General features: G+C 58.9%; 1 protein-coding gene across 4 annotated transcripts; it reads right to left on the bottom strand.

The window, feature by feature from the left end:
- Nucleotides 1-2,972: 2,972 nt before the first annotated feature.
- Nucleotides 2,973-23,263, bottom strand: RELT (RELT TNF receptor). 4 transcript variants are annotated; one of them, XM_017532944.2, is made up of 11 exons: nt 23,032-23,263; nt 10,781-10,850; nt 9,327-9,401; nt 9,031-9,197; nt 8,728-8,807; nt 7,502-7,759; nt 6,079-6,159; nt 5,681-5,762; nt 5,252-5,509; nt 4,700-4,898; nt 2,973-4,541 (listed from the first exon to the last, which is right to left on the bottom strand). In XM_017532944.2, exons 2-11 carry the CDS (start codon nt 10,823-10,825, stop codon nt 4,494-4,496), a joined length of 1,293 nt encoding a protein of 430 aa, XP_017388433.1. In that variant the 5' UTR covers nt 10,826-10,850; nt 23,032-23,263; the 3' UTR covers nt 2,973-4,493. The 4 variants fall into 4 exon arrangements, with proteins under 4 accessions (XP_017388433.1, XP_017388434.1, XP_017388435.1 ...); XM_017532945.2 differs by lacking the exon at nt 23,032-23,263 and adding an exon at nt 22,675-23,000; XM_017532946.2 differs by lacking the exon at nt 23,032-23,263 and adding an exon at nt 11,518-13,763.
- Between the last annotated feature and the right edge of the window lie 621 nt (nt 23,264-23,884).

The following is a 23,884-nucleotide window of genomic DNA, read 5'->3' as shown; positions in this document are numbered from 1 at the left end:
GCTGGTCTTGAACTCTTGGGCTCAAGTGATCTGCCTGCTTCAGCCTCCCAAAGTGCTGGGATTACAGGTGTGAGCCACTGAACCCGGTCCCCTGAGCTTTCTTAAAAGGTAGATTTGTCAGATGGGAGACAAAGGGGGACTTGGTGGTTTGTGGTTACAGAAAAAGGACAGTTGAGGGAGGCTCTGGCACCTTCATCCAAAGCAGTCCCATCAAGTGCTGTCAGTTTTGCCCTCTAAACACTGAACCTCTTATCTCCCCCTTCTGGGTGAAGCCATTGCCTAGTCCGGGCCCAGGCTTCTCTCCCTGGGTTATCCGTCTACCATTTCTTCCCAGGGCCAGGTCCATACAGCTCATGCTCCATGTGCCCATAGTTATACCTCTAAGAACTTAGCCTCCTCACCCAGAGAGGAAACAGGCCAAATAGCTTGGCTCACACGGCAACTGAAATGAAAACTTAGACCTCCTTACTCTCTAACGCTTCTCACCAGATCTCATCCTGTGCGTCCACCCAGCCTCCCTTACGGTCCATAACCCAATATGAAACCCACCTACCGTGTCCAAGGGGACAGCTCTGGCCACAAGCATTGTCGGGGCTGTGTCACCATAGTCAGTTTCTCTGGTGCAGGAAGGGATTTTCTTCTAGAGGCCTAGCTCCAGGCCATAGTGGCAGAGCTGAGGGCCAGAAGCAGGAAGGGAGGTAGAGACATGGGTCCCAGCCCCTACCATTCCGGCTCATGGGGAAGAGGGATGGAGCACAGAGGTCAAGCTCAGAACTCTACCCCTCACTGGTCAGCCCAGAACCCCACCCTGTCCTCTAGCTCCCACCTCTGCGTGGGCCTCTTGAGCTCAAGAGCTGACAAAACTTTAAGGATTTGGATGGAGCAAGCCAGAAAAGCTTCCAGGTGAGGGTGTGGGCCCTGAAGACCAATGGCATCAGACACACTCCTACTTGAGGCCTCAGCTCTTCATCCCACTCTTGCAAGCTAGCCTCAACACCCCAAGGGACAGGTGAAGACAGACAGACCAGGGCCACACCTTTCAAGCAAGCAGAAAATTGGGGAGGGGAGTCTGGAGGAGAGCATGGCACTTATAAGCCCTGGCCTGGAAGCCTGTACTCAGCCTCAGCACCCTGGCTTGCATGTGTATGTGCCTCTCCCCAGGAGGGACGGGCAGGGTGCAGAGAGGGTATCCAAACCCCACAGCCCAGCGGGAAGGACGCCGAGGAGAAGCCAGACCGAGGTGGGGCTGGACAGCCAGTAAACAGGGACTCCAAGTACACTCTGGTAGCCACTGGAAATACTTCCTTGGGTACACTGGTGATGCCTGCTAGTCCCCTACAACGCACACCCTGTCCTACACTTTGGCATCCTTTGCTGTTCCAGAACATCCTTCCTGATGTCCAGTCTCTGTCCCCTCTCCTGGTACAGGTAAAACAAGATCCTCAGAAGTGTTCTCTCCCCTTCCTGCCCACTTGAGAAGCCTCAGAGAGAGAAGCCTGCACCCTAGGTACCCAAGGAGATGTTGAATCCCAAAGCACATCTGCCCGAGGCAGTTTTCTCTGCAGCCACTAGGCCAGGCCCCCAACATGGCTTCTGCTCAGGAGAAAGGCCTCTGCCCTCTGTGAAGCCAAGCCTCCTGCAGCCCCAGCATGGCCTGTGCAGGCCTGGGACCCCCAGAGGCTAGTCCTCTCCACACCTCCCTAGGTGCCAACAAGTGTCACTCTTGTTCTTCAGCTTCTCCTTGAGGCCATTAGTTTAAAAGTGTCCCTCTATTCCATCTTTAAACAACACACCAAACACCAATAAAACCCCAAATTAACTAAAAATCATCTCTCCCCAGAGCATAAGGCCCCACCCAGCCATGGCCTGTGTCAGGTTTCGGCAGGGAGCCGTCTCCCTCAATCCACCTGGACCTGGCCCTGGTCTCACCCCTCCCTTGAGACGAATCCCACCAAGTTCCTGTGCCACTCACCAGGGCGCACAGCAGTCCTCACCCCCAGCAGCACCTGGCCTTGCAGCCTACCCTGCTCCCAGCCCCTCCCCTGGCTGCCAGGACACTGTCCTCCCTGGTTTCCTTCCTGCCTCCCTGGCAGTCCCTTCTCTGTAGGGCCTGCACAGGGCAGCTATGGGGCGGCCATGCTGGGGCAGCAGGAGCCCAGGCATCTGCCCCCAGCCCTGTCCCCAGGCCATGTTTCCTCCTAGCCCAGTCCTGGTCAAAACACCCACCTGAGTGCCTGTAGGCCTTCTTGTCTCCAGGTCTGTCTCCTGAGAGCTCCGGGCCTTCACATCTAGATGCTGCAGGACGTCCTCCATGGCTGTGTCACAGGTGCCCCCAGGACTGCTCCTGTTGTCCCACCCAGCTGGCCCTAAGTCCCTGACCCATTTCCCATTACCAAACCCTAGCACAGGGGTGTCCAATCTTTTGGTTTCTCTGGGCCACAGTGCAAGAATTGTCTTGGGCCACACATTAACACTAACAATAGCTGATGAACTGAAAAGGAAAAGCAAAAACAATCTCAATGTTTTAAGAAAGTTTATGAATTTGTGTTAGGCCCCATTCAAAGCTGTCCTGGGCCACATGCGGCCTGTGGGCCAGGTTGGAAGCTTGCCCTAGGAATCTTCGATGGAGACTCTCCATCTCTTGCCTGGGTGTGGCACCTGCTCCTGTGGCTCCTCTCCTCTCCACACATGCCAGGCAGGAGCTGAATGCTTCGGAGGTTCCCCAGCATCTTGGCCTAAGGCTGAGGTGCCCACCATGTGTTGGTGCCGGGCTTTGCTATGCTGTCCCTCTCAGTGGAACACATTCCCTGGCCCACGTGTCTTCCTCACGCTCATTCACCTCCGGGGCTCCACACAGCTACACTCCCCGATGCTGCACTGGCCGTGTGGCTACGGAACCCTTAAAATATTCGAGTTCTAATCAAGATGTGTCAGATACACTCCAGATTTCAAGGCAAAAGCAAAAAAGCTCATTCACAATTTTTATACTGATTTTATATTGAAATGAAAATATTTTGGATAGACTGGGTTAAATATAAAATTAAATTCACCTGCTTTTTTACTTTTTGAAATATGGTTGTCAGAAAATTTAAAGTCACATATGTGGCTCATGCTATTTCTGTGGGACAGCCCTGCCTATAGCTAGGAGCTTTGGTGAGAACCAGATGAGGTGAGGGCTCTCCTCTGGGCCTGCTTTCCCCGCTGCCGAGGCACGGGAGCTGCGAGGGGAAGGCAGCCGGTCACAGTGCCCAGCACAGGAGAGAGAGGGCTTGACAGGCACACGTGGAACAGGTAGACAAGCTGGGAAGGGCAGAGAAAAGGAGCTCCTCGTGACAGCACTTTCCCACCTTTTATTATTCAACAAATGGAAGGGGATGGAGACACAAGGATAGGGCAACAGCGAGTTTCAATAAATAAAGAGAAACAGGACGGACAAGCAGTGGGCCCACGCCTGCATGGCCCCACATAAATAAAATAACTAGGTTGCTGAGCCACAGTGGAGGTCGTGGCTGGGCCCAGCAGCCACCTGCACTGCCCAGAGGCACTGGCATCACAGGGACGCAGAAACCACGGAGGCCCGAGGTGCGCTCCAGCCCTGCCAACACTCTTCTCCCTAAAGCTCCTGAGACCTTGGGACTGGTGGGCAGGCTGGGGCTCTGCACCACAGTCCTGCCGGGATCAAGTCTGGTTTTTTTTGGTTTCATTAAAAACAGCTGGATCGGAGGGGGACAGGCACATGCATTAAGCCCCTTCCTTAGGGAGAGCCATGGATGGACAGCCCCGTGGGGCCTTGAAGGTGGAGGCCCTGGAAGCAGCAAAAATGGGGCTGGATAAAGCTACTCATAGGAGGGGTGGTAGAGCCCAGCTCCCCAGTCCCCACAACCCAGACCAGAACCTACAAAGAGCTGGAGAGGCCATGGATACTAAGACGTCTCTCCCCACTTCACAGTCAGAAAAATGGACCTGACAATGGCCACAGATGGCCCAAGATTAGAACCCAGGGACTCATTCCCCCATCCCAGAACTTCTTGTTGCCCCTTCCCTTTACAGTACCTGCCGGAAGAGGAGGGGGAGGCACATCTGCCCTAGGGCCCTGGACGGAGGCAAGGGCATGGCTAATTACCAAGGCATGGGGCCAGGGGTGACAGGCACAGCCCCTCCCCTCTGCCAAGCCCAGCCCTCTGGTGACAGAGAATCCCATGGGCTCCTAGGATCTAGCCAGGGAAGGCACAGGGGCCAGGGCATCCTGCAGGGGAACAACCTGGCAGCAGGGCTAGGGGCAGGGCTCAGTCCGCTCCGGCACACAGTGCCCACCAGCCACCTGCCTCCTTGCTGGGGCGGACACTCCCACCTCCAGGCCGTGGTCTTTGCTGTGTTGTCTGCTAGGCCATTGCTTCTTGGTCCTCACAGTCCTAGCTGCAGCTCCACCTCCTCTAGGAAGCCTTTGGAACCTCCCAGGGCAGGGCTGCAGTGTCCTCAGACTAGACTGCCCCTCAGATGACCAGGTTGCTCTCACTTAGCCGGACCACATAGCGGTTCTCCTGGTGGACAGGGGTGAGGGGTCAAAGCTGAGTCAGGGGCTGGCTTTCAGGTCCAGGAACATGACCCCTGCCCAGGGCCTGCCACACTTCCACCCCTGCCCCATCTTTGGTCAGGGTTGGCCCAGCTGCCAACAGATACCTTTCTCTTTGGCCCTCACCTCGGCCTTGTTCTCTGCTGGGGGCTTCAGCCACTTAGTATGGCTTCTGCCGCTTCCTAGCAGTGCCTGCTGCTCAGCAGGGAGGCCAGGTTGCGGGGAGTCAGGAAGATCACCCCCAAAAGGTCCAGCCTCCGTGATGGTCTTCACCTCAGACACCATTGAACTTGTCCGCTGCTCAGGAATTCGAGCCACACGGAACCTGTGAGGAGAGTGTGGCAATCATCCCCATTAGCGGGGATCCCCAGGCACGGAAAAGGCAGGACCTGCCCAGGGTCACACAAGAAATTCATGGACCAAAGCCTGAGCCTGAGAGGCCCGGGTGCCACAGGGGCCAAGACGCTGCCCTAGGGACACAAGGGCTCCATGTGAGACACCACACAGCTGGGAAGTCCTGACCTCTCTGGCCACCCCCATTTCTCAGAGAGACCTATTAAGGACAGGGCTCCCGCTGAGCAGGCTGCTCAGGGCCTGAGATGGGGCCCTGCCTCCTCCTCCCAGCCCCCAAGGCTGTCACGTCTTTACCTGCCCCTGCTGCGTCTGTGCCCACCTCACCTGCCCACAGACAAGATGGTGATCTCGCCCTGGCGTCCTGCCTTGGCCCCAGCCTTGGGAACCCTGGTCGGGTTAGGCAGAAGGCTGGGAGCAGGAGCAGTGGCAGCTGCAGCCTCAGGGGACAGCAGCACCTCAGGCCACTTCTTCTGGCTACAACGGGAGCAGCAGGGGCCAGAGAGCGAGGCCAGGCCCTGTACGGTGTGGAGGTGGTGGCGGTGCGGGCAGATATGCGGCACATTCGGAGGCGCTGGCGGCAGCCTGTAGGGGGCACAGGCACAAGTGGCCACAGGCCAGGCCAGGGGCAGGAGACCCCAGCAGGCAGTAGAGAAAACAGGGTTACATGAGGAGGGAGACCCAAGCAGGAGACCCCCAGGAGGCAGTCTGGCTAATGTGAATTTTGGCCCCATCGTCTCCCACCAGCCGACTCACTTGGACACAGGCCTGTGGCTCGTCTGCACCAGCTGTTTGCTGTGGTACTCTTTCAGCAGCTCCTCCAGGGCCGCGGCATTCTCTGTGGGCAGCTGTGGTCAGACCCCGGCTCTGGCCATACGGGACACGCCCCCTACCCCCTGCCCCAGCAGGGAACCTCCCACCCCTCCATACCACCCATCCCAGCCTGGACTGTGTGTCTTTTCCTCCCACTTCATCAGGCAAGAACGGGAGGCAGAGGCGTACACTCCTGAGTCAGAGAGCGCCAGGCTGCTCGAGGCACCCCGGTAGGGAGGGCAGAGCAAGACAGGGCTCTGCCCCCTTGTGGCTGCCTCACAGGTTCCTGGAGGAAACCCTCCTCTCCTGAGCACTGCGATGGAGTCAGACCTTCTCCTCACCTTTCTTCTCTGTGATCAGGCGCACCAGGACCCCAATGGTGTCCTCATTGGTGTCCTCAGCCCGGTAGGCAGGATTGATTCCTGGGGAAGAGAAGGGCCCTGATCCTCAGGAAGAAGGGGATGCCATGCTCCCGAGCTATACCATAGTCTGCCAGCAGAGGGCAACCCTGGCCTTCTTGAGGGCCCTGAGTGTGTGTGTTTAGGTGACAAGTCTCCCAGAGCCCTGCAAATGCAGGATCCAGGCTCAGAGAAGCCCATATCACCTTCACGACTCTACACCACTGCTTCCTGCACCCAACAGCCCGAGTGCATAGAGGCTTCAGGGCCATGTGAACTCCAGTCACTGAAATGAGGGGCAGGGCACGTCAGCTTCTTCTGGGCCTGTACTATCTCCTCCTCAGCCTGAAGGAGCTGTGGGCCATCTCCCTACCCAAAACTCCCCAAATCTATAGCAAACTGCCATTCCACGGCCTCTCTGTACCGTGCCCGGTCTGTGTAACAATTTAACTGCGAGCCCCTAGTCAGCTTTGGGCTCAAATCTCAAGGGTCTGAGAATGGGCCATAATGATCAACCCTGGATCCAACAACAAACAGAGCTTCTGGGACTTGCACCCAGACAGCAGACAGCAGTTAAAGGAGGTCTCTAGGAAGACAAGTACAGTCTCAGGCAAAATGGCCCTGAGTCACCACCTTCCTTCTTGCCGGCCCAATGCTCCTGTCCCCCTGCTGCCCCCAGTGTCAGGAGTTAGAAGGGGCTCCAGCTCCCATACCAGCCCAACAGCCCAGGGTGCTGGCATGGGAGATGCCATTTCATTCAATGACGTGGCCACAGGCTCCCGTGGGCCCAGGGCAGGGTGAGTGCACGTGGGCCCCTGCCCTGCAGGGAGTGGTGGTGTGGGGAAGAAGGAAAGGGGCCTGGGGGTGGGGGTGGTGGCACACGCCTGTCCCTCCGGTTCCAGGCCCTGTAACTCAAACCACAGCCTAAAACCGAAACCTGAGCCCCTTGTGGCTCCTGCCCAGGACAGGACAGCTGTCCTGCCAGCCCTCCTGACACAGGGCACACCTCCCCCTCCAGGCCAGAGGTCAGAGGTCACCTTGAGTACCTCCAAGGCCATCTGACCCTGGAACCACACACACAACTGTGGCCTCCAAAGAGTCCAGATCCCCACATCTAGGCAAGGCTTCACGCAGGGTGGGATCCTGCTGAAGCCACCTGCTCAGCTGTGCCACCTCTGCTCCGCCCCCATGGCCACACCTTGTCCCCTCATCCTTCCTCCCATTTTGTCAGTCTGCAGCTGTCACCTCCCAGGCCTCTCCCACTCAGTCCCAAGGCTAGGCAGGGTTCTGCTGGCAGGCCCCAAGTGGAACTGGGGCTGGTCTCATGCCTGCTGTCCTCCCCACCTGGACCCCAGTCGGGCCTCACCACTGCCTCCACCTCCAGGGCCGGGCCCGACCTCCTTGTGCGCCGTACAGTGGTAGCCCTTCCGCTTGAGGAGATTGCACACCAGGATGCCCAGCAGCCCCATGAGGCAGAAGACAGGCACGATGGCGATGACGGCGTACTGGGCGGCTGTCTCCTCTGGGCCACCCGCCCGGGTGCCATTCCCAGGCTGCCGCATCTCACCACCGCCGCTGGCCCCTGCTGCCACCTCCACGCCACGTCGGGCCCGCCGCCCCCACTCTGAGCAGCACAGACGATGGAGGCAAGACAGAGGCAAGAGCAACACAGACACAGAGACAGGGGCCCGGGGCCCGAGTCAGCCGGGGCTGCAGGAGAGCTGATGCGCCCAGGGCAGCCTACTCCCCGCCATGCTGGGGATGCAAAGGTCAACCTGCTGCCCTGCTGTTTTCCTTTCTGGACTTCAAAGCATCATCCTGAACAAGGCCTCCTCAGGATGGCCAAACACCCAGCCCCACCCTCCGCTCATGCTGGGCTCAGGGGAAGAGATGGCACACGGGGCGCATGCCTGGGCACAGGGACGTGGATTTGCCAGTGGCCTTGCCATGAATCAGTGCCTCAGGGTGACACAGTGGCAGGAGGAGGTGTGTGCATGTGAGTGTGTGCGTGCACTCACTCATCTGCATGGGTGTTTTTTTTAGGCAGTCTTGCTCTGTGGCCCAGGCTGGAGTGCAGCAGCGTGATCACAGCTCACTACAGCATGGAAATCATGGGCTCAAGCAATCCTCTTGCCTCAGCCTTCTGAGTGGCACCACCATGCCCAGCTAATTTTTTATTTTGATTTTTTGCAGACATGGTCTTGTTATGTTGCCCAAGCTGGTCTCAAAGTTATTCTCCCGCCTTGGCCCCACAAAGTGTTGAGATTACAGGCGTGAGCCACTGCACTTGGTTGGCATGAGTCTCTGAGGGCACGGGGACAGGGGATAGGTCAGCATGTGAGTCCCCAGCCACCAGCTGTGGCTACCACCTGCAGGAAGCTCTCTGCCACTTGGAAGCATAGTGGGCAGACACAGCCAGGGGAGTGGCTGGCTGTGCCCTGCTGGACACCCTCTGGCTACACGCCCTGCCCTGGGCTGGGAGAAGAACCCCACTGCCCCCACATGAACACTGCAGAGGCTGCTGGGCTCCAGCTCACTGGCCCCCTCCCGCACATACCCCCACACCAACCCTAGCCCCAGTCTGCCACTTACCATCACAGCCACGAGTACCCAGAGGTGCCCAGGAACATGGTTGACATGGAACACGGGGGATCCCCCAAGGCCCAAACCATCTGTGAGGAAGGAAGATGCCACTGAGGCCCAGGAAGTTCCCCCAAACACTGTCCTTAGGAGAGGCTGGATTCCCTCATTCCAGCCACCCTCACTGGTCCTGCCCCCTCCCATTTCACAGATGGGAAGACCAAGGCCTGCTCAGGGTACAGTAAGCCTGGAACCCCAGGATCCAGGGTCCTGGACACCCAGCCAGGAGCCCTCCCCGCACTCCCCTTGGCTTACCCAGGCTGGCAGTCTCCACAGAGTGTATCTCGAGTCGCTGTGCCCACTTGAGCCTCCAGCCTCCTCCGAAGGCTGCAGCGGGCATGGGGCTGGCATGGGCTGGAGCCCCATGCAGCTGAGAAGGTGCCTGGGGGACAGGGCCTACATAATGTGTCCTGCCCCGGGTCCTGTGGGAGGTAAAGGGTGAGAACACGGCCAGGAGCCAAGCTGAGGACCCTTGGGGGGTCAGGCCAGTGACTCTGCCCCTGGTCCTCAGGGCCTTCCTAGGATAAGCAGGAGGGCAGGGCAATGCTCACCAGGTCAGGCTCCTCCCCAGGTGGGCACTGCCAAAGGGTTGTTGAAGTCAGGGTGGCCAGAGGCCAGGGTAGCAGCTGGAAGAACAGGAGGCAGTGAGGGGTAGGCGGTGCTGGGGTCTCTGGGGTCATCTATCCCCCACCTATTTCCTGAAACCCCAGTGGTGGGGACCACTGACCACCCAGGGCTACCCCACCCGGGTTCAGGGACATACTCTTCTAACCTCAATCCCTCACACTTCGAGGAAAACTCTGTCCTGTCCCAGACCTGCTGCATGCCCAGTACCTGGGCAAGGACAGAGCCACATCCGCCTCTGCAAAGTGCTGGAAAGCCCCAAACACCACCAGATCGGGATCTCGAGCCCTTCCAGCTGACCAGAACAATGAAGAGGAAATGCTTCCGAATCCTCTCTCGTATTCTGTTCCGCTTCCTGCGGCCTTGCGTCCATCCCTGCCCTCATCACAGCTGGGCACGTCATTAACCAGCCTCATTTATCATCCCTGGAGCCAAGTCCGCAGGTGGTGCTTCCTATTCCGGGCCCTCCCCTCAGCGAAGTCTCCAGGACCACATCCTTCTCCGTGACTTCCCTTCGAGGCAAGGCCACTCCATTCACACCCACACCCAAAGAGGAGACATATCCCAAAAGAAAGCTCCATCTTCTCAGTGTGTGTCCCCAGCCCATTTCGCTAGGCACTCCCTCTGCTTCCCATTCTTAGGAATGAACTGTCTCTCCTGAATCACTCTTGGAGGAGACCTCAGTCCTCCAATTCAGCCTAGACCGGATGGGGCCACCATCAGCTGCTCTGGAGATGGAATGGGGACCTCCTCAGACCCCAGACGGGCTCCCAGAGCACCTGCTAAGGCTGGAAGGCCTCCTATACACGGAGCAACCCTTGGCAAGGCACAAGGCCAAGTCTCACCCTCTCTGAGCTTCCAGCATCACAGCAGAAAGACAGGCCCCGAAGCAGATCCCAAGATGCTTCAAGTCTGTGATGCAGACTCTGCTGTAGCTCTGGGCAGCTGGCCTGAGCCTATGATCCGGGGACTTGGAATCTGGGACCCCCAGACCAATATAGATCTTGAACCCCAGCACCTGAGGTACTATGGCCCTCAGATTCCACATCCGAGGACTCCTTTGCCCAATTTCCTCTTGGCACCCAGACTAACCTCCAGGCTGGGCTCTGTTCTCACCCTGCCCACCAACAGACAACTTGCCCTCAGCCATGCCTGCCTCACCAATAAATGCCTGCAAGTCCTTCCTTCTCCATCTCCCTGACAAACCTGGGTGGGCCTGGAGGTGCTTCCCAGGGTCTGACTACCTCAGATTCTTCAGCAGCTGAGTAAATGAGCCCTGTCCTGGCAAGGGGTTCCTGGGGAGTGTCTGTACCCTCTTGCTGGAGAGCTGCAGCGCTGAGGGTGTGGCTTTTCTCCTTCCCAGGGTCCATCTCCAACTCACCATAAGGAAGCAGGACAGGGACCGGCACAGCAAGTGTGGTATCATCCTCAGGCTCCCAGCAGTCACTGGCCTAGGGCAGATGGAGAGGAGGCTGGGCGGAGTGGCAGGGACAGGCAGGCAGCTGCTGTCCCCTCAGCACCACTTCCAGGATGACAGGACTTATGGGGAGCGGGCAAGGTACTGCTGAGCAGGCAGAGCCCAGGTAGGTCTGCTCCATATCCCTAGGCACATGCCCGGGCAGAGGGGGCTGCCTCACCCTTGGGGGTCAGATGGGAAGGCAGAAGGAAGCCTCTGCAGGCTGGGAGGCTTCTCAGAGGAGGATGGGCTTCCTTCCCTTCCTTAAACTGCCAGGTGACCCAAGGCACCAGCAGGGGAAGGAAGCACATGTGACGGCCTGTGGTGATGATGACAGGGTTGCAACCAACACCCAACACCCCAGCCAGGAGCCCTCCCCGCAATGCCCTTGGAGCCCAGACTCCACACTCCAGCCCAGTGCTCCAGGCTCAGGCTCCCTCACCGCCTCCTCCTCCTCACAGGTCTGCAAGCACGCCTGGCCTCTGCCTTCGCTCCCACGGGTTCTGCTCCAAGGAAGGCCTTTTCCCTCAACCCTTCAAAACCCAACACAAAGGCCTCTCTTATCAGAAGCTTCTCTGGAAACTTTCCCCAAAGTGGGTCCAGCTCCCACAGCTCCCTATCCCATCTAGGTCCTGGTCCTTCCACATGGCCACGGTCCACACCTCTTCCAGGAAGGCTGACTCCGCCCTTGAGGCTGGGACGTGTCTGGTCACAGTTCTGCCCCGGGCAGACCTATGGGGCTGCGGTGGTCACGGCAGCCAGCGTTCGGTTTTTGTCATTTCTCCAACACCTACTGCGTGCGGGCACTGGGGAAATCGGTATAAACAAGACAGACAGGGTCCCTGTTTTCAGGGAGCTCCACCCCAGAGGAGACTAACTGCAAGCACAGAGAGGTGCCCCCCACCAGCTGGTGGTAAATGCCAAGAAACAAAATAAAGCAGAGTGGGAGCGCAGTGTGTGATACTTCAGAGAAATATCCCTTGTGGCTCCGCAGCCCACCGGTCTGAGGCTGAGGCCCCCAGGCCCAGACGGCAGCCTGCTCTGGAGAAACCTCTAGCCAGTGGATGAGGCAGACACTGCAGGATGAAGGAGTCACATCAGAAAGCAGGAAGGACAGTGGCAGAGCCAGGAAGTCTGCTGTGGACCTCCTGGAGGCCTGGCTTCAGGCGCACGAGGAGGGAAGCTGCGCTCCTCAGGGCACACGCAGCCTCTTAAGCCCAGGGGCAGTTTGGGAACCCAGCCACTGGCTCAGGGACCCCACAGGCTGAGGCCCCCAGCTGACTCCAAGCCCGGTGAGGTGAGAAAGCGCTGCCTGTGGTAGGTTCCAGGTCACTCAGAGCCCTCTCCCTAAAGCCTGCCCGGCCTTCCCACCTAGAATAGCAGCACAGGAAGCTGATCTGTCCACCCGCCCTCCCTCTCAGCAGACCTCGGAGGGGCCCAGGCTTTGAGTTACACTCGGGAGGGAGGTGGCACGGTCACATCATCTCGGGACTCTCCAGGTCACCAGCAGCCACTCTGGGTCCCAGGCCAGCTCAGGGGAAGCCAGGGACAGGAGAAGGCAGGGCCACAGTGTAGGGTAGAGGACACACCTGGCAGTCAACACCCAACAGATGGCACCCCCAGGCCATTTGGGGAGGGTCCCTAGTACTGCCTCAAATTTGGTGGCAAGTCTTCCTTCCAGTTTCTGTCCCAAAGTGTCTGGTCCCCTTGCAGGGGCCCAGTTCCCACCTCAAGTCTGTTTTCCCATGGCCCCTCCCCTGTCCTCTGAGGGATCTAACCCACAGACCTGACCACAAGCCCCGAGTCCTCAGGCTTCACTTCCCCACTAGGCCTGACTGTGTAGTACAGAGCCCAGGGGAACTGTGACCAACCTGACAGCCCAGTCCCCAGCTCCAGCACCCCTCCATGTCTCCAAGATAGGCCCAGAGGGCTGAAGCAGGGGTGAAAAGAGGCAAATTGACCACAGCAGAGAGCCTTAGAACCACCCCCGACCCTGGGTCGCACCTGCTAGGCGTCCTGAGCCCACAGGGAGCAGCTGCTCATCTGCAGACAGATGCTGTGTGATCTAGAACCTTCCAGGAGGAAAGCAGGGTCCAACGGCCCAGACTCAAAGTCAGCGAGGGCCCACTCCAGCACACGCACAGACGCTGCCACCTAGGGCCTTGCGCCTTCTAATTAAGCACCTTCTCATTACCCCAAACCAGCACTTACTCCAGTCTGGCTGCCTGGCTCCCACTCAGCCCAGACTGAGCCCCCGCTGGACTTGCCCAGTCAGGCAGAAAGGCCTGGTGCGCACACATGTCCACACCTGCTGCTCAGCACCCCCACCCCCTGCCCCAAGAGGCCTCGACGGTCTAAAACAGGCCTGCATCTGTGACCAAAAAACAAGTTCAGATGGAAGCCCCTCAGCTGGGAGGGGATTTGTGAAGACCCCCATATCTGCCTCTGCCTCATCCTGAAGGCTGGGCAGTCAGTGAAGCCCCAGAGCCTGGGATACCTGACAGAGGAGAGCCACACCCACACCGAGCTACACTGGATGGGGAGGAGAGGCCCCTTGTGGTTAGGGGGAGGTGCAGAGCAGAGACGGAACTCAGCTTAGAGGCCACTCCTCCAGCAAGTCTCCTAGCCTGGGGCCCAGTCTCTACTGCCACCAACTCCCTGTGGGACCTTCAGGTCACTGGGTCTCAGTTTCCACATTTAGAATATGGGGATGTTCATGGTCTGTCTCCCATGGCAAGGCTGTCGTGAGGTTTTCTGGGGGATTTGTTCTGTTTTTCTTAGACAGTATCTTGTTCTGCCATCCATGATGGAGTGCAGTAGCATGATCACAGCTCACTGCAACTCTGAACTTTTAATCAATCCTCCTGCTTCAGCCTCTTGAATAACTGGGACTACAGGCATGCCCCACTGCCCCTGGCTAAATTTTTAAATTTATTGTTTCCAGACAGGGTTGGTTGCCCAGGCTGGTCTCCAATTCTTGGGCTCAAGTGATCCTCTCACCTTGGCCTCTCAAAGTGCTGGGATTCCAGGTGTGAGCTGCTGTGCCCAGCCAGTCACGGGGTTTAAAGGAGGCAATGAAGCTAAAGTAGGTCATGGGAGTTCCTCCTCCACAGCCCTTCTCCTCTGCCCTGCTGGCGGAGGGCTGTGATTAAGTATTTGTTTGCTTACTTGTTTATTCCTTGCTCCCCCACCAGACAGGGGTGAGGGCAGCAACGTCTGTTTTATTTGCCACAAAACTCCACACCCAGCCCCATGTCTGAAGCGGGAGGCCTCCAAACAGGCTCGTGAGGTGGGGAGGGCTTCCTCAGACTCAGCCCTCCAAAAAAATGCCCAAACAATTAGAACCAGAAATTCCCTGGAGGAAAGCCAACTAGCCAAGGCCATGACCAGGGCCTCAGGCTGAGGGCCCGAGACCGTGGTGGCGGCCAGAGGCGGTGGAGCCCCAGGGAGGCGCAGCCCCGGAGGCCTCAGAGAAAGTGGAAGCTGTGCCCAGGCCACAGGCAGCTTCCCCTTTCCCAGAACTGAAGCTCACTGGAGTCACCAGGGCCCTGCCACACCACTCCCCCTCCCCTAAGCAGGGCCCTCCCCTTCCCTACTGTCCCTAAGCTCTCCCAGGGCCTGTGCCCATTGCTCCTGCCCCTCTGCCCCATCCCTGGCCTCCAGCTCAGCCCCACCCTGAAGCCTAGGTATCCTGACACCCAGTTCTGGCCCTGGCCCTGGGCCAGCTCCCACCACCCTCAGGATGGCGTCCTGACATGCCCCGCCAACCTCTCCCACCCACCAGCCTGCCACACTGAGCTGCTTTCCGCCCTCACAGCACAGCACACTGCACCTGCTGTCAGCTCTCCCCACATCGCTTGGCCAGTACTCACTCTTCCTTAGAGCTCAGCTCAAAGTCACTTCCTCCTGGAAGCTCCCCCACCCTCACCTCCCCCTCAGCATTCATGGTGCCATACAGATCCCGTTACCCAGCCCCTTCCTCACCACAAGCTGCCCCCTCCATGCCCAGGGCCGAGTTGGACTGGTATGAGCTGATCTGGGGGAGGAGGCAGAAAAGGTGCTCTCAGTAGAGGGCCCAGCTATGCCAAGCAAGGAGGGCCAGAGAGCAGGCTGAAGGGGAAGGAGCCGAGAGGCAGGGATGGGCTAGAACCCAGATCTGAACCTTCGGGCTAACTTGGGGATACAAAGTGTGGGGTATAGTCCTGCTCTGCTCTGTCGTGCACTGGCTCCGTGGCCCACCTACAGAGGGCTGTAGCGAGGCTGAAAGGAGAGAATCACATTACATACTCCGCACAGGCCTGGCACAGACTAAGCATTCCCCACACTTCACTGTGCCTCAGTTTCCCTACTTGTGGACTGAGGGGAAGGGCACACGCCTTTTTACATTCAGTGCCTGGCACACAGCCTAGTACACAGGTGGTACTGGGTTCCCCCTGGTGGGGATTTGGAGGGTGGGAGGGTGCAGGAGACGGGAGGAGTCTGGGAAGGTTGGTGGGCAGTGCTCAGGTCACACCAAGGCTCAGCTGCCTGCCAAAAAGCCTCCACTTCCCCCTGGGGCCTATGGGAGCCTGGAAGGGTTAAGCTGGGGGAGGGAGAAGAAGGAACAGTTTGGGCTGTCTGCCAAGGGAGGCCGCACTTGGGGAGAAGGAGGTGGGGGCCAGCACCCACCTGGAGCATGGCAGGTTGGGAGGCAGCTACTCTGCTTCCCAGACAGTGGCTCCTGAGCCTGTGGACCTCCCTCTGGCCTCCAGAGGCTAGGGGTTGCCTGGAAACACAGCTGGACACAGGTCTCCCTTGGCGGTGGCCACACCCAAAGCAGGAAGACAAAGGCCACCCATCAACAGAGAAATCCAGGTTAGCAAGGAGCCCAGCGGTTCCCTGGCAACTGGGGCTGAAGTAGAGCAGTGCCCACACTGGGTGGCTTTCCCTCCTCCACACTCAGGGGAAAGGAACCGACCCGGCCCTGTGCAGGCCGGGCCCTCGTCCTGGGTTGCTGCCTTTCCTCGCTGGAGAGGTGAGCATTTCTACTGCCCAGCTGGGCAAACTGAGGTCAGGGGAGGTCACTTGCAGGGGTCACACAGCCAGTAAGAGGAGGAGGAGGAATGGAGCCCAGGACTGTCTCTTTCTGCCTCCTTTCACCCTGTAACTTAGCCCAGGACCTGGCACATAAATGTCCTTGTAGTGTTTGCCAAACTGATGATGGCGGCTAGGAAGCTAGTAGCACCCAGTAGGCGGCTCAATTGAGGGTCTGTTACTAAGGACCCAGGTGGGCCCCAGCAGAAGGTGCTGTCTGCACTGCCAGCCCATGGGGCCTCTAGGAGTTGCCTACATCTATACTCATTTGCATATTCTAGTCTGTGCCAGCTCTGGCAGGAAAGGGAGCTGGGAACTGAAGAGGCAAGAAGACCGGGGAAGTCTGGGAATTCCCAGAGCGGGGAGGAAGAGGTCCCAGGGCAGAGCCCCAGCTCACTACGGCTGCTGCTGGGAGCCCAGAGATGAGTGGAGGCTGGCCCAGGGCCACTCAGTGAGAATGCCCCACTCCCGCCCTCCCCACAGCCCTGGCAGCCATGAGCTCCCAGGTGACCACACTGGGGTATGCACCCCTCAAATCCTAGACCCCTAATCCTATACCACTTCATGGCTAGGCAGCAGCTGCTCCCCAGCCCACCCTCAGCTGCACCCCCAGAAGCTGGGCATGGTTCTGCAACTCAGACCTCCTGGCTGCCCCTGGGCTTCAGTGGCTCAGGTGGATGAGGTGGGGCTGAGGCTGAGGGGGGTAAATTGGCCCCTTGAGGCCAAGAAAAGGGCTGAGGTGGCCATATCTGGCCCATCCAGCTCCTCCCAGTCTGGGTATGGTACAGGCACAATCCTCACCCCACTTCCTGGGCCGAGTATAGGGCTAGAAGAGGGATGTCTGAGATCAGACAGTTGTCTTGGGCAGGGGGGGGGGCTCCCTAACCTTCCTCACTGAGCACACCACTGCCCTGTCCCCTTCCCACTCCAAGCTGGGTCTCACTGAACCCCTCCAAGACAGTGTTCCATGCTTCACACAGAAGAAACTGAGGCTCAGAGAGGTGAAGTGTAATGACTTCACGTTGAAGGAGATGAGGTTTACATACCCTGGAATAGGGGCAACTGGCAGGCGGCTCTTGCCTGTGCAACCCAAACCTGGTATCTCCGCTGCTTCTAGTCCACCATCATCAACCTCTCAGCACCAGGGACAGCCCTGCGTTGCCAAACCTGGCCCTAAGACAGGACAGCAATGGGTCTGGGAGGGCTGAAGGACACCTCACTGCAGCCCTGGCTTATGCTCTGCTACTTCCTCCAAGAAGCCACCTTTGCCTCCTGCCCCACCCATAAACCTGATCCTGAGTCCCTAATGTGCTCAGCACAGGACCTGCCCCCCGGTTACCATGACCTGGAAGCCCTGGGCAGAAGATTTAGGAGGGACAGCCCTGGTCTGTCCCATTCTCCAACTCTCCCCAGACCTGGGGTGCTGGGAAAGAGGCCCCCCCATGGCCATCCCAGGTGAGGCCCTACCCAGCAGAGTATGCTGAGGACTGGGGTCAGCGCATGGGCAGGGAGGAGACGAGGCTGGAGCAGCCCACCTGGGTTCAGACTCTGGCTCTGTCACTTTGTGGATCTGTGGCCTTGGGCAGGTTACTTACCCTCTCTGAGCTTCAGGGTCTTCCTCTGCAAACAGGGGTGCTAGTCCCTGCCTCATGGGATGCTAAGGGCTCTCAACACAGCCCCACGAGCGCCAGAGGAACCCAAGCTCAAGACCAAGCAGCAGCCAGCCAAGCTCACTCAGAGGTTTGGGTGTTGCAAGAGTGCTTTGGGGAACTCCATGTAAATCCTGGCAGCACGAGTGCAGGGGCCTCAGCCTCTCTGGGAGGGCCCTGGGTGCTCATGTCCCAGCCCCTGTACAGGCCTGCATCTACCTGCTTCCACACCAGCCAAGGCCATGGTCAGGAAGGTAAAGGGTAGTTCAGCAGTCAGGAACCCAGCCCCACCTTCTCAAGCTTGTCTCCCAGTGACACCTGTGCAGCTGACTTCGTGGTGTGGTGGATGGAGGACTCAAGAGTTCACAAGCAACAGGGGCTCTTATAATCAGGCCTTGGGCCAGGCACCCCCTCCTGCAGGAAGCCTCCACAGGCTCCCTGTCTAGAGGGTCCTGTCCAGGCTCCCCCTCCCCCTGGCCATCAGTTTTCAGTCTCCCTGGACCTCTCTAGAAGGGGTGAGGCTCTTTGAGGGAGGGAGGGAGGGAGGGAGTGGGTGCTTGGAGGAGGCTGGGCAAGCAGAAGGCTGGTGGTGTGGGTGGCCAGGGTCCTCCGCTCTCACTGCTCCTCCTCACAGGGGATGAACTGGGTTAAGCGCAGGTCCTTCCTTGGGAACCCCCTACTCCTCTTTCCACCCACACACTCAGACCCCGCCTCTCACTAGCCGTAGAGGTCCCTGCTGTCTCCCTCCGTCTGTGACAACTAGCCAGGGCAGTTGCTCACAGCCACATGGGCAGTTTATTTATAGAGCTTTCATCTTTCCCAGGGTGGCCTAGGAAAGAACTCTGGCCTTCAAGGCCAGCAGACCTTGGTTTGGATCCCAGTGACACAGGGGCCTGGCAAGTACCTCCTCTCTCTGGGCCTGGGTTTCCCTGCCTGTGACTGGAGGAAATGACCCCCAGGAGTATAAGGCTGAGGATGTGACAGCCTCACAGGCCCTAATCCCAGGGATGGGCACAGAGTAAGGATGCAGCATCAGCTCCTGTCGTCTCTGCCACCCCAGTCCCACTCAGCAGCACCAAGCCTAGGCCCAGACAGACACGAGCTCAGCACACAGTGGGTGTTCTCTCTGTCCAGAGACCACATCCCTGCTCCCTCATCAACTCTAAGTGGGGAATGGGGCCAGACACACCCTGCTGGGTGATCTCAGGCAAAACCCCTTCCTCTCAGATCCTCTCTCCTGCTGACCTGGCAGAAGGGCTGGCCCCGTAACAGAGGGAGTCAGCTCCCACCCAGCCAGACCAGGTGCTGACCAGCCTGACCCTTCTTGGAAAACTGATGTTAGAATTGTCAGACAAGCCCCTCAACCCTCACCTCCTGCCTGGAGATCAGGTTGGGGACTGAGCAAGAGCTGGAGTGCCTGACTCCGACATGAGCAGCCGCATGGCTCAGCCTAGGGCTGCTCCCTCTGTTCCGAGTCCAGATTCCCCCATACCAACTTGGAAGGGAGAGGGCCTGGGTCAGTGCTGTTGTCAGGAAATGCTGGGCTCAGGGCCTGGTGCACAGCAGGGCCTGAGCAGGGAATTTCCTCTACTGGCTTAGGATGTCCAGGATCATGACAAGCACCACACTTGCCCCCTACCCATAGGAGTGGCCTTGCGTCTTTGCCCCCAATCCCCAGCACACATTCTGCCTCAGGCCATGGTGAGCACCAGAGACCTGGGTGCAAACCTCCTGGTGCCTCCCAGCACACAGGTGCCAGGATCCTAAGGCGGCTGCACTTCCTCAGGAAGAGGTTTTGCCAGCACAGAGACAGCAGCTGGAGGGTGCAGGCTGCTGGCCACACTGACCCCACCTGGCTGAGCATGTGGTGCCCATAGATGCCCCGCACCTGTGCCGATTCCGCAGCAATAAGGGAAGGCACCCAGCAGGTGGCCACAACAATGAAGAGAGTTTAATTTCCTCTTCAGATGAGGTGGAGCTGGGGTTATTCCCTGGATGGCCAAGAGGGTTCTAGAAAGAGGGAAGCAAAGGCAAGGTAGACAAGGCATCTGGCAGGGAGAGGCAAGGGTGAAGATGTAAATTCTGAAAGGCCTTGGAAGGAAAGGCTTCAATGCAGGTGAGGAGTCTGAACTATACTTGTAGGCGAGAAGCAAGAGTTACTTTAGGGAGGTCACTCTGGCAGTGTGTAGAAGAGCTGACGTGGAAGCAGAGAAGCTGGAACCAGAGCCCCGGCAGGGATAGCAAGGCCAGAGCTGGAGTATGAGGCAGGCCAACACTGGGAAGGTGCGTCTTGGGCCTGCTTCCAGTGCTGGCCGACCTCCAGCCGCCAGGGAAAGTGCGGGCACAGAACGGCGAACTCAGGACAGAACGCAGGTACCTGGTCTGGAGGGTGAGAGTTCTTGGAGACCTTGGGTAAGTCCCTGAATTCTCAGAGCCTCAGTCTCTCCCTCTGTAAAATGAGACTGGGCCTGACCCTATGAGTAGGGGCAGGTGTTGACCGGCCCTCAATGTCTCCCGTCCTTGGCCAGACGCAGACCCCTGCCTCCGGCAGCTATCAGACCAGTCCCAACTGTGGCCACAAGTGGAAACCCAGCCTGGCCCCACTGTCATCCCCAGAGGCCCAAGTTCCCAGAAAGGTTTGGCTTGGCCAGGGCACAGGCTGAGGCTGGGGGGCCTCCTTCAAGGCTGGGATAAAGAGAAGTTAACCCTTCCCCTCTCACTCCCCCTCCCAGACCCTAAGCTATTTCCACCTCTTTGCTGGGAGTGGAAATAACTTGGGCTCAGCCCCTAGAGACCACGACAGCTATTTTCATCAGCCCCAAGAAGCACAGCTCCAGTCACTGCAGAGAGGACCAGGGGGACACCCTGACCCCCAGTTCTAGTTCTTGGCCAAGTGACAACAGTGGTCAGAGCCAAAAGGGGTCTCTGGGAAGAACAGGGAAACCGAGGCCCAGAGAGACAAACTGAGCAGGGACAGTTTCCTCTACTCTTTCTGCCCGAGAGAGTAGGGACCAGCTCAAGGTCACTGCCTGTCTGCTCCCCACCACAATATGCAGATGGATTTGGGGAAATTCCTCTAGAGCAACTGCAAAGAAGGGGATAGGGGTCTCTCAAGTACGGTGAAGGTCACCTGGGACTCTCAATTGTTACTAACTCCATATACTCTTCAAAGCCATGAGAACACTCCCAAAACCAGGTGCGGGGTCTAAAAGGCAGGGGACAGGTCTTTCTGGTGGTGTTTGGTTGGGAGTGAGGTCTGGGGAGGAACAGGAAGACCATGTAACCTGTCCATCCCCAATGTTCCAGGCATGTGTGCACACACACATCATACTTAGAACCCTGGCAAGGCCACGCCTACTAGCCCAAGTTTGAGAGACAGAAGCCCAGGAAAGCCATGAGCAGTTATTAGGAAGGTGGGTGATCCTCTCTCCCAGCATCTCACAGGGCTCTGGGGTCAGAAGACCCAAATTCCAGTCCTGGCACTGTCCTGACTCTGTATGACCTTGGCCAAGTCACTTTGCTTCTCTGAGCCTCAGTTCCTTTCTCTGAAACAAAGTCATTACATCTCAGAACCACTAGGAAGATTCAACAAGACGGAACACCATGAGGTGTTCACAATAGTGACTGACACTGTCCCCAACCCTGTCCCCCACCCCTATAATGCAATCAGCATTTTCAGAAGATGACAGCAGAAGACAGAACTTCCAGATCCTAAAGCAAGCGCCACCCACTCCTAAACTAGGAAGCCCAGCTTCCACCCACCCTGCATGAACTCCACAGACCTTCGTATGGGAGTGGGGCCTCAGAAGGGTCTTGCCCAGATGGCGAAGGGGCCCCACTCTAGCTCTCTAGCAAGAACTTAGCCTCCCAGACCAGAGACCACTCCAGGGAAACAAGTTTCTGTCCCCTCTCCCCCGACCCAAGGAAGTGAAGAAAAGAACACACCTAGGCAGAGAAGTAAATGTCTACAGATTTGGGGATCCTCATTGCCTATGGATCCATTTCGTGACAGAGGACTGGGAAGCCTTTGGGTGGAAGGCTAACATTTCCTGGACCAGCTTTGGAGAAGACTGTGCTTCCAAACCTATCTGCAGCCCCTTGGCCACTGTGTCCCTAGCAGAAGCCTGCCACCCCCCCCCCCCCCCACCCCAACACACACACACACACACTGCAGTCTTTCTGCCTGAAGGGAGGGGAGAACACAGACGGTTGACCCAAAAACAATAGAGGATCCCAAAGGGATGATTCACAGTCCATTCAAAGCCCAGCACCTCAGTGTGCAGCTGGAGAGACTGAGGCCGGAGCCGAGGGGGTAGGGGTTGGGTTTGAGAGCAAGATTGTGCCTGGGCCCACTGAAAATACAGGTTACACAGAGGCAGAGCTTTGTCAGGTGTAGGGACTTCAATATGTGAGTGTGTGGGAGCAGGTGGGGGAGGCGCTGAGACTACCACAGGACCTCTCCCCTGCTGCCAGCTGGGCCACCCCACCAGATGTTGCCCAGCCTCATCTCTCTCCCTCTGCCAGGGTCCATCTCCTCACTGAACTCCTGAGGGGAGCCCTCGTGGGGACAGCCCTGGAGAGACCCTTGTCTCCTGGCTCCCCAACTTCCTCATTCCGCCCCCCTCCCCACCGCCCCGCGTCCCGTCCCTCCTCCTCCTGCCTCTTACTCATCATCACCCTAGGCGCACACACACCTGACACCACTTGACCCTACACGCACACCATGGCGCCAGCGAGCCCGGCTCGTTCTCAGTCACTTGGGCTCCTCTCCCTCTATTTCACACTCACAGTAACGGGTCGCCCAGGCCCTGCGCTTGTCGCGCCCCAGGCCATGCACTCCGTGACCCAAGTGACCCCGGGTCTCTCCCTCACACACAACACACGCACACACGCTGCCTGTCTCCCACACACAGAGCCCCTCTGTGTCGTCCGCTCGGCCCGGCGTCACCGCCCAGTGTCCCAACCACACGTTCGCCCGGCCAGGCCGCCTCACGCGCAGTGTCACCCACAGTCACGGGCTGACACAGTCCTGACCCCCCCTCGGCCGCCCCGCGCCGCAGCCGCGCCGAGGAGCCGCTGTCCAGTCCGCACCCCAACCTGGTCTTGGTCCAAGTTTCCCGGGCCGGGGGCGGCTCCGGGCCCCGCCTGCCCCTCACACCGCAAGTTCCGCTGCTTCCCTGCGCGACCCCCAACAGCCACCGCGCAGGTCCTGCCCGGAGTCGCGGCCGGAGGACCCGCAGGTCCCGCGGCTCTGAGACTGGCGGGGGCCTGTGCGCGGAAGGCGCCGGGACAGGAGGCGGGGAGGGGGGTGCTAGCGGCCGGGCTGCGGCATCCGCCGCGCCCGCGAACTTCCTCAGAGACGCGGGGAGGCAGGGGGTGCCACTCGGGTCGGCATCCCGCTGGCCCGGCCGCGGGGAACGGACTGTGGATGGGGGCTCCGCGAGCCCTCCTTACCTGGCCGCGCCTCGGCAGCTCCTGCTCGGTTCCCCGTTCAACTCCGCGTCCCCGCCCGGCTCGGCAAGCGCCCGGGCGGCCGCGCAGCCTGCGCGCCTTTTGAATGAATCGCCAGCGGGGCCGGGAAGGTGCGCAGCCCTGCCCCCGCGCGGAGGCCGCCGGCCCCGCCCCCGACGTCAGAGCCCAGGCTGCGCCCCGCCTCACCCCGAGCCGCGGAGGGGCTCGCCGTTCTCCCGCCGGGCCGCGCTGCACTAGGTCGCCCTCTCTCGCGCTCCCCGGAACTGCAGGGGGCTGCGCGGGACTGGGCGGCGGGGCCCAGAAAGCCCCTTGGATCTGCCTCTTCAGGGCTCCGAACCAAGAAAGGAGGGCTTGTGCGAAGCAAGATAAAGAGACTGGAGACTTCGATACTCCTTTGGGTCCTTTCACCATTGCCAGTGTAACTAGAGCCACCTTCTGCCCCTTGCTGGGCCTCATCTTCCTCCTGCCAGTCGGTGGCAAGGAAGAATAACCTCACTTTGCCTTGTTGACGAGGCCGAGGCCCCACCCTAGAAACCCTAATTGGCGAGCAAAGGCCTCGTGAAGGTGAGTCTATAAAGGACGCCCACCTGGTGGGCTCCTGCGCATCCTTCAAGGCCCAGTGAAATACTCCAGGAGGGGTTTCCTGCCTCCACTCCCCACTCACTGCACCGCTTCTCTCTGCCAGGGTAGTTACTGTTTCCCTCCAGCAGGACAGGTGACTCAGTGCTGCCCTCCCTACTACAGCCATTCCACCCTGCCAGTTCCCAGCCCCAGTCATCACAAACTCCAGGCCCTATTCACACTGTATTCCGACTCTGAATCGTGTCCCCTGGAG

The sequence above is a fragment of the Cebus imitator genome, unplaced genomic scaffold, assembly GCF_001604975.1.
Source record: "Cebus imitator isolate Cc_AM_T3 unplaced genomic scaffold, Cebus_imitator-1.0 Scaffold79, whole genome shotgun sequence".
In the NCBI taxonomy this organism is placed as follows: Eukaryota; Metazoa; Chordata; class Mammalia; order Primates; family Cebidae; genus Cebus; species Cebus imitator.
The sequence above is the reverse complement of the archived record's forward strand: the minus strand, read 5'-3'. Positions and strand labels throughout refer to the sequence as shown.

Coding starts and splice junctions, on each gene's coding strand:
- RELT (XM_017532944.2), bottom strand. CDS start 10,825: ATGATACCACACTTGCTGTGCCGGTCCCTGTCCTGCTTCCTTATG. Junction 7,760..8,727: donor GGGTACTCGTGGCTGTGATG/GTAAGTGGCAGA, acceptor TGTGCTGCTCAG/AGTGGGGGCGGCGGGCCCGA. Junction 5,510..5,680: donor AGCCACAGGCCTGTGTCCAA/GTGAGTCGGCTG, acceptor TGCCCCCTACAG/GCTGCCGCCAGCGCCTCCGA.